The sequence below is a fragment of the Rattus norvegicus genome, chromosome 16 (assembly GCF_036323735.1).
Source record: "Rattus norvegicus strain BN/NHsdMcwi chromosome 16, GRCr8, whole genome shotgun sequence".
NCBI lineage: Eukaryota > Metazoa > Chordata > Mammalia > Rodentia > Muridae > Rattus > Rattus norvegicus.
Window position 1 is genome coordinate 6,581,291 of NC_086034.1, and position 13,416 is coordinate 6,594,706.

Here is a 13,416-nt window from a genome sequence, read left to right on the forward strand (position 1 = left end):
TCAAGGTCAGCCTGGTCTACACAGTGAGTTCCAGGACAGTCAAGGCTACACAAAAATAAATCTCAAAATAAATAATAAAAATAAAAATAAAAAAAAATCCTGATGGCATAATTGCATTTGAAACACATCAGTATCTAAAGTAGTGTTTAAAAGGTTAGCCGTGAGCTGGAGAGATGGCTGAGGAGTTAAAAGTTCTTGTTGTTCTTGCAGAGAACCCACAGTACCCACAGAGTGGCCCTCAACCATCTGTAAATAATTCCAGGAGATCTGATGCCCTCTTCAGAACTCCACAGGCAGCAAGCGAACATACATGTAGGCCAAACATTCATACAAATTATTCATGTAGGCCAAACAAACATTCATACTTCTACAATGAAAAAACAAGTAAATATAAAAATATTTTTAAACATGTTTAGCTGTATGAGATATTTAACCATTGATGTCTTTTTGCTTATTTTTTAGTACTTGGGATGCTAAACAAGGACCTGTGAAAGATGCGTACAGCTTGGCCAACAACCCCCAGTACAAACTGGAGGTGCAGTGTCCACAAGGGGGTGCTGCAGTTTGGGTTTTGCTTAGTAGACACATAACAGACAAGGTACAGCACCCTTCTAATAACACCACCATGCAGAAGTTCTTTCAAGTCTAATCAGCTGCTAAGGTCCTAATTTTATCACCATCTAGTTCCATGTGTATAGGTGCTCTGAAAATGCTTTCTCAAGTAATGAATATCATTGGGTAGATTTCCTTATTTTATAATAAGATACTGAAGTCTTACCAGACTTCTCTAAGGGAGGAGCTTGCTTTTCAGTGAGAATATGAGGGCTGATACATACTTTAAACTTACAAATATTAAGATTAGTGTGTGCTGGAAGGGACTTGGACAGTGGGTCATTAGTTCTGACTGTAGAAAGGCTAATTGTAATCCTAATTGTTCACATAGTAGTCACTCATTCAGAAAAGCATGGCTTCTATAGAACCAAATAGTTGACGCGCTCTTGAAATTAGCTCTGGGGGTTGGGGATTTAGCTCAGTGGTAGAGCGCTTGCCTAGCATGCGCAAGGCCCTGGGTTCAGTCCCCAGCTCCGGGAAAGAAAAAAAAAAAAAAAAAAAAAAAAAAAAGAAAAGAAAAAAGAAATTAGCTCTGTAACATTTAGAATAGAGAACCTCGTGAGTCCGTTTTCCTAACTGTGGTGGGTTCTCTGTGATTGTAGGATGACTTTGCAAATAACCGTGAGTTTATCACAATGGTTGTGTACAAGACTGACGGCAAGAAAGTCTATTACCCAGGTAAGCACTGCTGAGCACGCGTGAAGCATCCTTACTTAGAGAACTGAGCTACAAAGGAAACATTCGTCCTGTGTGTAGAAGGCATGGAGAAGCATAATCATATCAATTATAGTCATGCTGGGACACTAACATCCAGCAAAGCAGACTGGGCGTTTAGGTAGAGATATGTGTAAAACTTTAATTTTGAAACTCTTAAAATTTGGGCTTATATATTTTTGTACATAATCATCAGAACTTAATTTCTAATATGTGCAAAAGTTTATAAAGCACTGGAAAGAGAAGAGGAGGGAAATGACATGTCTTTTTAAAGTGCATTGAATTCCTTCTAAGCATTAATTCCCACCCCAATGAGGCAGTTCTAGTTGAGGAATGCTGGTGGCTTGAGCTAGGACAGTTGTAGAGTAAGGCCGAGAGGGCAGATTTGATTATCAGTAGCACTGTACAGGACGTGCTGAGCTGATGCGGGGAGCCCTGGAATCCGGGTTTTTTTGTTTTGTTTTTAAGTAAACGCAAGCTGTTGTAGTTACTAAGATGGGTAAGCATTGGTCATATTATTGATTTTGTTTCTGAGTAAACTCAGAAGTTCATTTTTGGCTTGTTACATTTGAGTAATAAGATTTCTAGGTAAGGATGCCAAGTGGGCAGTTTATTTTTGAGTGGGGTATGAGGTTGGGGCCTGAGGTCCAGCTTGACGAGTCAGGCAGAGGTAGGTAGCATCTGAAGACTAGACTAGATAATCCCTTTATATAATCCTTCTGAGAGAGCTGTAGGCCAGGACATGACCGATAGCTTCTCATGCGTCTTTCTCATGCTGGGCAAAGGAGTGGTGCTTACTACACAACTTGGTCAGGATGCAGTCGATGTACAGTGATGTTGGGTAGAACCTTAGCAAAGGAGGCGCTCCAAGAGGAGAGGAGCCTCTGTCTCCTGCTGGCTGACAGCTCAGACAAGACGCAGCTGGACTCAGTATCTTGAGGTCATTGTTGACCTTGATGAGAAGAGGCTCTGGCAGGAAGGTAGGGAGGACAGAGAGGATCAGCACTGTTTGATGTTTTGTCATAGAGGAAAATATGCGGACTTCACCATTGCAGTGGCCAGGGCAGGCCTTAAAGCTTGTATGTTAGTCTCTCTCAGTTCAGCGGTTGGCATCCCACTGAGGGCTCAATTCCAAGTCAAACCAGCCATTTTCAAATGTTGATCATTATACACACACACACACACACACACACACATTTTCCTAGCATGAAAATTTTACATGATTTTATAATTTGAAATACATTTACTACTACTTTTAGTTTTAAAATTTAAAGAAGGTAGAAGTTTTTTGTTTGCCTTTTTGCTTCTGTTTTCTTACTTGAACAGTATTCTCTTTATGTATTGATTTTTTTTTTCAGGATATTCCTAGGGTACAGTTTTATTTACATCACACTAGAACAGGCATTTTGCTCTCCGTTAATGAAACAGACACAGAAATTAAAAACTTAGCCCACGGGCTGGTAAGAGGGTTCAGTGGATAAAGGTGTTTGCTGCCAAGTCTGACAGCCTGAATTCAATCCCTGTGACCCAGTTGGGGCAAGGGGAGAGATGACTCAGGTTATTGTAAGTCATTAAGAGGATTTGAAGAAGCTGGTTTAACATCCCTAAGGTTTGTTTAGTTCTCCATTGGAGGGTGGGTGATGTTAATAGATGTGTTTATATGCTTTTTCGCATCTTAGAAAACCAAAGCTAATCCTGACTTTGAAAATCTTTTCTGTAAACATTCGGTCTGTGCAGCTGACCCAGCTCCATACATTGATGGGATTCGAATTAACAGCCCTCACTACTTGACTAAGATAAAGCTGACCACGCCTGGGACTCACACCTTCACCCTAGTGGTTTCTCAGTATGAGAAACAGAATACGATTCATTACACTGTCCGGGTAAGAGTCGTCAACCACGAACCACCACGTAGTGACAGATACAGAGTTCATGATGGCTCTGCTTTATATGTGGGACTACTTGAACAGTTCTCTCGAGCTATGCCTCTTGCTGTGCATTTTAGACTGGCTTTGTAGCCCAGGCTGGCTTGAATTCATATATTCTGACCTCAACTTCCAGAGTGCTAGGGAAAAAAAAATTATTTTTGAAAATCATTTTCTACTTTTTTTTATTTTTATCAATAATTATGCTCCCTGAAAAAAATGTGAGTTATGTTGGGCAGTGGTGCCCCACACCTTTAATCCCAGAATTTGGGAGGCAGAGGCAGGTGAATCTGAGTTAGAGGTCAACATGATCTACAGAACAAGTTCCAGGACAGCCAGGGCTATACGGAGAAACTACCTCAAAAAACAAAAGTTGCATTGTACTTTGTATAACATTTTGTATAACACATTTTCATAATGGCTTATTCCTGAAAGGTAGTTGATTAAATGCAATTAAATGACAGCTTTCAGTAGGGCGCGGTGGTGGAGGCAACACACACCTGGAACTGTTTTTACTACACTGCTGTCACATTGCTGGAAAGGTCACATAGGTGTGTTTGTCACATATAAGAAATTCAATATGGATGGAGTTTTAGTGATAAAAGACATTAGGAACTGTTTATTTCTTGGCTGGAGTCATACACTGACAGTCAAGACAAAATCCCCCTAGTTCCTGGTTACTTCAGTGTGACTTGATCCCAACTAGTATTTGAGCTGTAGAATAATCCGGTTGTTCCATTATCACTTTGGTAAGTTCCTTTGACGTTTCTCAGGATAATCTTTGGTGGGCCTTCCTATTTTCTGTTTTAATTCAGGTATATTCAGCTTGCAGCTTTACTTTCTCGAAGATCCCTTCACCATACACCTTATCAAAGCGGGTAAGAAAGTCTGTGCTGTAACCTCACTGTTCTTTGTAGCCTTTAGAATCCCTTTCCTTTCGGGAAACAACGGTCTATTTTGGTCAGAATACAAGATCTGTGTTCTGAATACAGAACTGTTTCTGTGGAAATAGAAAACAGGTAATTCTAAAGAATTAGCCATATGTTTGCTTGTTGGCAGCCCACGTAGATGAACTCGGAGAGAATTTGAAATCAGCTTGCAGTGTACAGAAGATTCTAGAGAGGATTTCTGATAGGGCTGGCAGTTTTATGATTGAGAGGTGGAGGAACTAGTAGAGCAGCCTGGGTGGGTGAAGACCTCAACAAGTCTGACAGAGAGTGGAATCAGAATGTGAAATTTTATTAATACAGAAACTTTACTCTACAGATTAATGGAAAGTGGAGTGGTCAAAGTGCTGGAGGATGTGGAAATTTTCAGGAGACTCACAAAAATAACCCCATCTACCAATTCCATATCGATAAGACTGGTCCGTTACTAATTGAGCTGAGGGGACCAAGGTTTGTATCTATGTGTGTGTTTGTGTGTGCGTGCATTGGAGCTTTTAAATTACTGAGGATATGTTAAATCTGATCTTAATTGGAAACAAGTCTGTGGAAACAGGAAAAGGATTAATGATTAATGATGACATTACAGGGTAGAGGCCGGTCATCAGTAGTGGTATGGAATTGAGCATCCATGTATAATGGTGATGTGACCTGTCTCTCACACCAGGGCTGAAACTCAGTTCTAGATTACAGACTAAATGTTAAAAGCAAACAATATCTTCTAGAATATAATGTGGGGGGCTGGAGAGATGGCTCAGCGGTTAAGAGCACTGACTGCTCTTCCAGAGGTCCTGAGTTCAATTCTCAGCAACCACATGGTGGTTCACAACCATCTGTAATGGGATCCGATGCCCTCTTCTGGTGTGTCTGAAGACGATGACAGTGTAACCACATACATTAAATAAATAATCTTTTTAAAAAAATATAATAGAATAGAATATGGATGGATATCTGGTATGAAATGCAGTTGAACATTTTTTTTCTGTGAGTGATTCCCAGCATATCATACTATTATATGAATTTAGATTCTATTCCTGGGCTTCCGTTTTCTAGTGTTTCTGTCAGATACAGTGCTAATATCTCATTTAGAAGTGTGTGTTAAATGATGAAACAAGTCTAGCCTGAAGTGATGGCACAGTGCCTTTAATTCCAGCACTCAGACGGCAGAGGCAGGTAGGTCTACATAGTGAGTTCCAGGACGGCCATGGCTACTTAATGAGACTTGTCTCAAAACAGCAGTGAAACAAAAAGTATGTTTTTTTTGTTTGTTTGTTTGGTTTTTTTTTTCGGAGCTGGGGACCGAACCCAGGGCCTTGCGCTTCCTAGGCAAGCGCTCTACCACTGAGCCACATCCCCAATCCCAAAAAGTATGTTTTATATTAAGCTTAATGCATTATTAGTCTTTATGGATTAAATTTCAAAACTAGGTGGAAATTATGCATAGAAATAGTATACATAATTCAGAGTACTGTTTTCTCTTGGTAAGAAACATGCATAGAAATGTCTCATACAAAGTGTATTTAAACTGTTTACTGACACAGCAATGCTGTTTGATTTTAACACTAGGCAATACAGTGTTGGATTTGAGGTTGTAGCAGTTTCCATAGCGGGAGATCCTGGTCCCCATGGCTTTCAGAGGAAATCTAGTGGTGACTATAGGTAACGTTGGCATTTTGTTTGTGTTCAGTATACGCTGTGTGACACGATGGCCTACAAACCATATTCTCATTTCCCCTGGATATAGGTGTGGATTTTGCTACTTAGAACTGGAAAACATACCTGCTGGGATCTTTAATGTCATCCCCAGTACTTTTTTGCCTAAACAAGAAGGACCCTTTTTCTTGGACTTCAATAGTACTGTCCCCATCAAGACAACCCAACTCCAGTGATAGGACTCTCAGCTATTACTGGATTCCATACCCACCAGTCTTCAGCTTCAGACAAGGAGACACATCATGACGGTGAACCATCAGAGTGGAATTAAATCAAAAGCGCATTACAGTGGGGTCTGGTGCTTGTTGTGGTGTTTGGATTTCAGCCAGATTTCAGTCAGAATCACCTTAATCACCCGAAACACTGTTTACAAGGTTTTGTGCATACAGACTTGGCATGTGCTTCGTGGCTAACTTTGTATAAGCTACAGGTTAGGTTCAGCCATCACTGTGAAATGCTTTTGCTAACAGGACAGGGGACTAAAGCAGGATGAGGACAACTGAGTGCAAGAGCAGGCTATGTTAGCATCTTGAAATTCTTGTTTCCTGTTTTTACAGAGCACGTACGTTTAGCCCGTTTTTATGTTGAACCCACCATACATCTTAAGCAATGAATTATGTCACTGTAACTAATTTGAATTTTTCATTGTGTCTTTAAATATTTGCTGTTGTATAGATGTTAAGCTTTAAAAAGCAGTTTAGCTTAGCATGAAGATGCTCAGGCTTGAAGGTGGTGAGTGTTCGCTGCATCGTCCATGGTAGAGAACTGAGGTATATCTACTGTTGCTGTTTTTAATTCTTAGCAGGTTGGTGAATGTAGTAACGGGACTGGAAATGTTCAGGTTTAGCGTGTAGGGTTTTTAATTGCTCTGTAGTCAGTGCTCTCATCACAGGAATTTGGAGAGTCCTTGAGAATTAGTATATGGTGATTGAGTTACACAGCATTCATAAAAAGTGAGTGGTCAGGAATTAGTGTTTACATAAAAATCATCAGTACAGAGCGATGCTCAAGATTTTCAAGGTGTGGAAAATAGTATGGGATCTGTCGGTGTCTCTACTTTATAATTATCAAAACTATTTCTACTGCCTTTGAATGAAATAAAATATTTATACTTATGGAGACTATGTAGTTTAATGTCTAGAACTTGGTTTGTTTAGTCTCATGCGTCCCTGGAGAAGACAGACACGCAGAGAAATGCTTGCTTCAGTAAAACCAGTGAGATCTCACTTGGCTAAAATAAAAGTTCTAAGAGTTCAGCCACATGAGCTTTAGTTTCTGCTCTCAGACGTAATAGAGGCTGAGGGCCGGCAGCTCAGTGGCACAGCCCTCACACATCACAGACAAAGGCAGCAGAGAAGAGCTGTGTGTGAACAGTGCTGACTCCTGTAGGCTGCACTCACACAGACTTCAAAGAACTGCCATTTGAATACCATAAGTACAGAACAGAAATGGTCAGGACTTATTTTTCAGTATGGACTTATCACCCTGCATATTCTTTTTAATCTTTTCAGTGGCTAAGTCAAGCACAGGCCTTACTGATGCTTTTTACAAGGGAAACAAGCCTGAACGGTCCTGCTTCAGTTCACAAGCTTTAACCCTGGGCCAGGTTCAGTGGCCCGGATGCTTTCTATGTGGGGACAGCAGACTGGATTTGATAGTAGGAAGGTGACAATTGGATCAGAAGCACCACTGTAGAACAGATTTTTAAAATGAGAAATAGAGAGAGGATGGTGGCTCAGGTATCTAATTTCAGTATACACATAGATGCTCAGACAAAGAGGACCCCCCCCCCCCCCCCGACACAGTAAAGCAAATTATCCAGGAAAGGTCAACCATAAGCTGGAGGCCCAAAAACTGAAATTAGCTAAATTTCAGAAACGGTAACTTCAGATATAGGACGACAGGGTGGGAGAGTGAGTCCTCAATGCTGCAGGGAAGGCAAGATGACAAGAGTGGGACTGCTTTAACCTGGAAATGTGGAAAGAAGAAGAAAGGTGAGGAAGGGCCGATGAAGCAGGAGCCAGGGTCAAAGGCCGTGCACCTCAGCTGGTGTGGAGACAAGCCGGCTGATGGGGAAGGGGAACTGAAGCAGGAAGGCATGTAATGAAGCCCCCAGTGCCCACGTGAGGGATACAGCACTAAGCTTCCCGACACAAGAATCTTCCATATTCTAGTCTCTGCCAGAAACACACTACACAGCTTTACCTCAGAAATGTTGACAGGAACGAGCAGCCGCCTCACTGCAGGGAACAGAGTTGAAGGGGCTTCCACCAAGTCTGAGATGGAGCATTAACACGGCACGCACTGATGACTTAGGCATTTCATCCACACAGCACGTTTTCAGTGTGTAGACCGACGTTAAAGTCCAGTGCTCTCACGTCGTCCGACCCAGGTACCACAAACTAAATGAGACTGAGTCGGACGAGCCATGTTCCCTTGCCCCAAGACTGCACTGACCAGTGAAACTAAAAACACCTCTCCTCTCGGGACTCTCACCTGGAGCTGCCTGCTGGCCTCGCCAGTGCTCACCCCTGTAACAGCAGAAGTGGGGGTTCTAATCCAGACCCTGGTATTTGGGCTTAAATTACCAGGATCTTTTCACCTGAAAAGAGAGGATGACTGCAGCATCCCATGGTCGGTCTCAACAAGGCAAGAGGAGAAGACAGACAAGAGTGGGCTTTCTCATCGGAAGTCACAAAGTCTTCTTAGTTTTTATTACACTCCAGGTAATAAAACAAGTACAAAATAACCTTGTAATAAGGATACTGTGTCCATCAATAAAAAAGAGAAACACTCGTGTATGAAGAGAGAGGTATACATACATGGCTAACATTAACAGGCAGTTTGAAACGGGTTGGTTTTTTTTTTTTTTCCAGAAATGGTAGATTAATAAAACAAGACACATAAAATACAGTGCTCTAAATATGCATAACCAGAAACACTAAGTCTAGACACTACTATTAGCATAACAGATCCATTGCTTCTATTTACCAACCATGCCCACTCCCTTTCCTAGCTTCAAGGACAGTTTCCTCTAAGGAATTCTAGGTGCAGCATAAACCTTAAATAATCTGTTATTGTAGAAATTACAGTCTACAGAGAAATGAACTCCTTGTCAATCTAGATAGAGCCGTGGTAATCATTCCTCACATGCACGTCTCTTAGAATAAAGCCCCTTGGCGGGCAGGCTATAAAACCGTCCCCAGCCGCAGATCCTGTCTATGCTATCTACGTCCCCGCTACTTCATTCCCCATCCCCACATTGGCATTCACTGTTCCCACCCCAAAAAGTGCAAGTTCATGGTGGCTTCCCTAGGAAATGGTTCAACGGTTTCCCAGAAGACATGCTCCTTAACCCCTCTGAGCACCAGAGGCGATGATAGTGAACTGTGTCCCTGGCATTGTTGTTACAATGTGTTCGGAACACTTGAGTTTTTGTTTATGTAAGTTTTTAAATTATTTTGGTGCCCTGTGATGTGATGTCAAAATCATCTCAGTTTCCCCAGGTGGAGGAGACACAGGGATAGAGATGCAGGCTGTGACCCAGTCTGGCTACGTGCCCGGCTCTCCCGGCTCAGGTTCTCTCACAGAAACTAGTTATTGCTTCCACAGGGAAGGCTCTGCCAAGGCCGTGGCCCTGGGCACAGTTTACCTGCAGTGGCTCTGCTCTGAAAAACGCACCAGCCCAAGAGCTCTTACCAGGGGGACATTGCTTGGCCCTCAAGGTCACTGAAACTTGTTAGTGTGGTCTAGAGTAAGTGCGTACTATTTGGCTTATGTTAAATGATTATTGGCACAATGTTCTTGGATTTCGTGTATAAATACGAGCTGCACATGGGCCACAGCCCCGGGTGGATCAGCCAATCTGCACCGTTTTTATGTCAGCAATTATTCCTTCTCTTCCTTTTGAGCACTGTAGGGAGAGCTGCTTCATACGGGTTTCCAAGGCCTGACCCTCGAGGGATGTGCTGCTTTGGCTCCTGCTCCTGCCACCGCCAGCGCTGGTGCTGCTGAGAACGCGGTTGTTGTTGGCTTTGTCACTCATTTTATTCTCGGCCCCTTCTGCTCTGTCTCCTGCACAGAAACAGATTGCCAAACTGGCGGTCAGTTTCCAGAGTTCCACAGGCACCAGCGTCAGCCACCTGATGAGCCCTCTGCACTTCCTGCTGAGCGCCATCGTCTCAGAGGGTCCTCCAGCACTGGGACACGCTGCGCTCATTCCCTAATACGTATCTGAGAGAGGAGGTGTACCATTCTCATTTCGTAGCTAGGAAGCAAACCTCTCCAGCGGGAACTTGCAGTAAGAGGACTGCTCTTAGGAGGGAGATGGGGCCTAAGTTCTGCTCGATTGAGGCTGGCCAGGCAGAGCCAGGGACCCCAGAAGAGCCCTTGAAAGCAATCTGAGTGATCTATTCCACAGGCTGTCCTCAGAGATCAGCAATGCACCCCTGGGCCCCTGAGATCTAGCACAGGGAGACCTGGCAAAGGCACGGACAGTGCACAAGCTGAGCTGCAACCTACCTCGTTCCACCTCACATTCAGGGGAGGAGGCCCCGCTGCATTCACTTCGAGGACCCAGTATTGGGAACATCATCCCAAATTCTGACAGGGACACAGGGCTGGGCAGATCCAGGCTGCCGGGCCTTGCCACTGCAGGGAACTGGTCAGGCATTTCAGATGGACTTGTTGGTCCTGAACTAAAGCTGGACACAGACTGGGTTTCTGAGTCATCTTCAGACACCAAGTTGCCGCAGTTGTCATCTTCAAAGGCTTCTGAAGCCACTGTGATGAGAGAAGATCAATCACAGGCATCTGCTAGACAGCAGCCCAGTCCCTTAAACGCTTGCACGCATGCGCTCACACAGCATGGAGTTGGCAGGACCGCCAGCACTCCTGAGCCTGTCTGACCAGCCTCCAGAGCTTTGAAAGGAAGCAGCTTGTCTAACATACACAAAGGCCAGAGTTCCACCCCCAGTACAGAAGGAAAAGGGAAGAAGGAAAGAAAGGGGAAGGTAAACTCAGACATAGCCCTTTGTAATGTATCTTTTACTAGGCAGTCTCAGAATGAAGCCTGAAGGTCTTCTGACCCAAGCAGCGAGAGCTGCTGGATGGGCCGTCCCGCCTGGAATGTCCGTGTAACTTCTTATCTCAAAAGACTACCTCAAAACCTGCCTAGACCACTGTTTGCTACAAAGAACAGTGTTCCTTCCCAGTGCTCTAGCTGAGCCGATTTGTGGGCAGAATAACCAAAGCTTAGAAACGGAAAAAGCCTCTTCAGCCTGCACTCTCATTTTTAAGATCCTTCCTAGTTCCCATTATGTCTGTGATGTCTTTAAACATGGCCTAGCAACCAGAGAGGATTGTTACTGTGCCACTGAGGCAGGAAGTGGGTGCAGAGCTGAACTCATATCTAAGTCCACTGCTGACCGTGTGGCCTTGTGAGTTACTCAGCTCATGAAGCTCTGTGTACAGGATTAGTGAGGTGATGGGCACAGTAACTCATACATAATCATTGATCACAGTAGTCTCATTTCCCTTCAACCTGGCAGCTCAGCACCTGTTGATGGCCTTTAAGCACGGCTGGGGGTGGAGCCAGGGATGGCTCAATGGTTAAGCACCTGCTGCCCTTCCAGAGACCCAGGTTTGATTTCCTGCACTTACGTGGCAGCTAATAACTAATTCCAGAGGATCCAGTGTCCCCTTCTGACATCAGGCAGTCGTGTGTATACATAGATACACGTGGGAAAATCACTCATGCCCAGAAATTATTTAAAACATGATAGTAATAAGGAAAAGAAAAAAAGAATTGCTGACGAAGGAGCCTCAGAAGCGCGGGAAAGGAAAAGCTGGAGACAGTAGTTTTCTAAGCCGATCCTTGCACAGGGATCCTGAACAGAGGAGACCGTGTGGTCAGACCCCCGTGGCTCCTCAGCACCCTTGTGACACAGCGGACCCCAGCCTCATTATGCAGCTGAAGCAGCGAACACGTCAGGGCTCCTCTGTCTCATACCACTAGTGAAATGGGACCTGGATCAAATCTGGATCCTAAGTCCCTATTAAATCTTTCCTCACAACGTCTTAAAGCCCTGGATGTTCCAATGTGTACTTAGACTGCCTGAGGGGGTGGAGGGGGAACATTTCCCAGTCTTACCGGACCACAGAATGCTAATACTCAGTAGCGGTCTCAGGAGCACTGTCCCACGTGAGAACAAAACTCTCCAATTCATGTGTGGTGGGCAAAGGACAGGGACCATAGAAAGCAGACGTCACACACACACTGATTCCTGCTCGTCAGACTCACCGGAAATGGCATCAGGCTCAGGCTTGCTTGCAGGCAGGTTCTCCACTGAGGTGATGCTGCCCTCTGCCCCCACGCCACAGCCCCGAGGCCCCATGGCATTGGAGCGCCGCCGCTCGTGTATCTCATCCGAGATCCTCTCCAGGCTCTTCAGGGCTGCCTTATACTCGCCTTTCGCCAGGGCCAGCTTGGCCTGAAGGTCATCCACTGTCTTCTTCAGTTGCTGAATTGGAAGATGGGGGACGCGGTAAGCCAAAGTGGCCCTGGAGGGGCTGCACGTGATTACAACACAAAGAACTTCCTGAGACACCCAAGACAATTGACTAAAGGGTCCAATGGCTTTCACTCATGGCTACCCATTCAACGGGAAGAAAATCTCTACCAGCTCAAGACACCAGTCCATGTGAACTAAATGCTAATAAAGTGCAGCCCTCACGGAAGGAACAGTAGACAGAAGTGCTGCAGCCTCCTCACTTGGTCCCCAGTAGAAGTTCCTGGCCCCATATCTGAATTACCTGTAGGACCATTTACAAGGCAGACTGCTGACCCAACCCCCAAAGGTTCTGACAGGGTGGGGAGCCTGAGAACTCTACCAGAACGCTCTTAGGGCATCTCGTCTTGGGCACTCACACCGAGACCTAATAAAGGTTGGTACAATACAACAAGCAGTTGGGTGAGAGTGAACGCTGATAGCTCCAGACAGCGCACAACACCCAAGACCACTCTGAGAACAAAAGTCTAGGTTTATGTTTCTCCATCCTCCCCTCACAGCACACGGGTCATTTAAGGCCTGTTACCGAGTTAAAGTTGAGTTTTAGAGGAGGGGTGGAGATGGAAATATTAGTGACAAATACAAGGTCCCACATACCTCGAGCTGCACGTAGTACTTGGCCTTTAGCTCAAAATAAGGCCTGTAGAAGACAGGAGAAATCCTGTAAGAACATGATCTCGTGAATTCGAGATCCATCCACTACAGCTAGCCAGGTCATTCAGGATTTAGGCTGTGGCAGTGACAAACTCCAGCAGAGCTAGTGGCTTACCCAAGGCTCAGTGACAGGGACCCCACAGACTTACTTGGACTTGTTGATGGCTCGCTTGAGTTTCTTCTCCAGCTGCCGCATGCGGCCCATGGCGGCATTGTACCTGGCCGCTGTCTCCTTGTGCACCAGCTCGCTCCGTGTCTTGGTCTGCTCAGCCTCCATGACCTTCC

The 13,416-nt window shown here is 44.6% G+C and overlaps 2 protein-coding genes across 12 annotated transcripts in view; one reads left to right on the top strand and one right to left on the bottom strand.

The window, feature by feature from the left end:
* The window catches only part of Capn7 (calpain 7), a 36,270-nt gene extending 29,243 nt beyond the window's left edge, over positions 1 to 7,027 (top strand). For 5 of the 6 annotated variants that reach the window (XM_006252608.5, XM_039094448.2, XM_039094447.2 and 2 more), the window contains 7 exon segments: positions 463 to 598; positions 1,215 to 1,290; positions 3,064 to 3,209; positions 4,067 to 4,129; positions 4,518 to 4,648; positions 5,762 to 5,854; positions 5,940 to 7,027. In XM_006252608.5, the coding sequence (XP_006252670.2) occupies positions 463 to 598; positions 1,215 to 1,290; positions 3,064 to 3,209; positions 4,067 to 4,129; positions 4,518 to 4,648; positions 5,762 to 5,854; positions 5,940 to 6,084 (790 nt within the window). In that variant the 3' untranslated portion in view covers positions 6,085 to 7,027. 6 annotated transcript variants of the gene reach the window in all.
* A 1,559-nt stretch (positions 7,028 to 8,586) lies between these two features.
* Positions 8,587 to 13,416, bottom strand: part of Sh3bp5 (SH3-domain binding protein 5) — an 86,648-nt gene continuing 81,818 nt past the window's right edge. For all 6 annotated transcript variants that reach the window (XM_039094174.2, XM_039094171.2, NM_054011.2 and 3 more), the window contains 5 exons: positions 13,281 to 13,411; positions 13,075 to 13,117; positions 12,210 to 12,429; positions 10,430 to 10,690; positions 8,587 to 9,982 (listed from right to left, as the gene is read on the bottom strand). In XM_039094174.2, the coding sequence (XP_038950102.1) occupies positions 9,765 to 9,982; positions 10,430 to 10,690; positions 12,210 to 12,429; positions 13,075 to 13,117; positions 13,281 to 13,411 (873 nt within the window). In that variant the 3' untranslated portion in view covers positions 8,587 to 9,764. The remainder of the gene's footprint in view (positions 9,983 to 10,429; positions 10,691 to 12,209; positions 12,430 to 13,074; positions 13,118 to 13,280; positions 13,412 to 13,416) is intronic.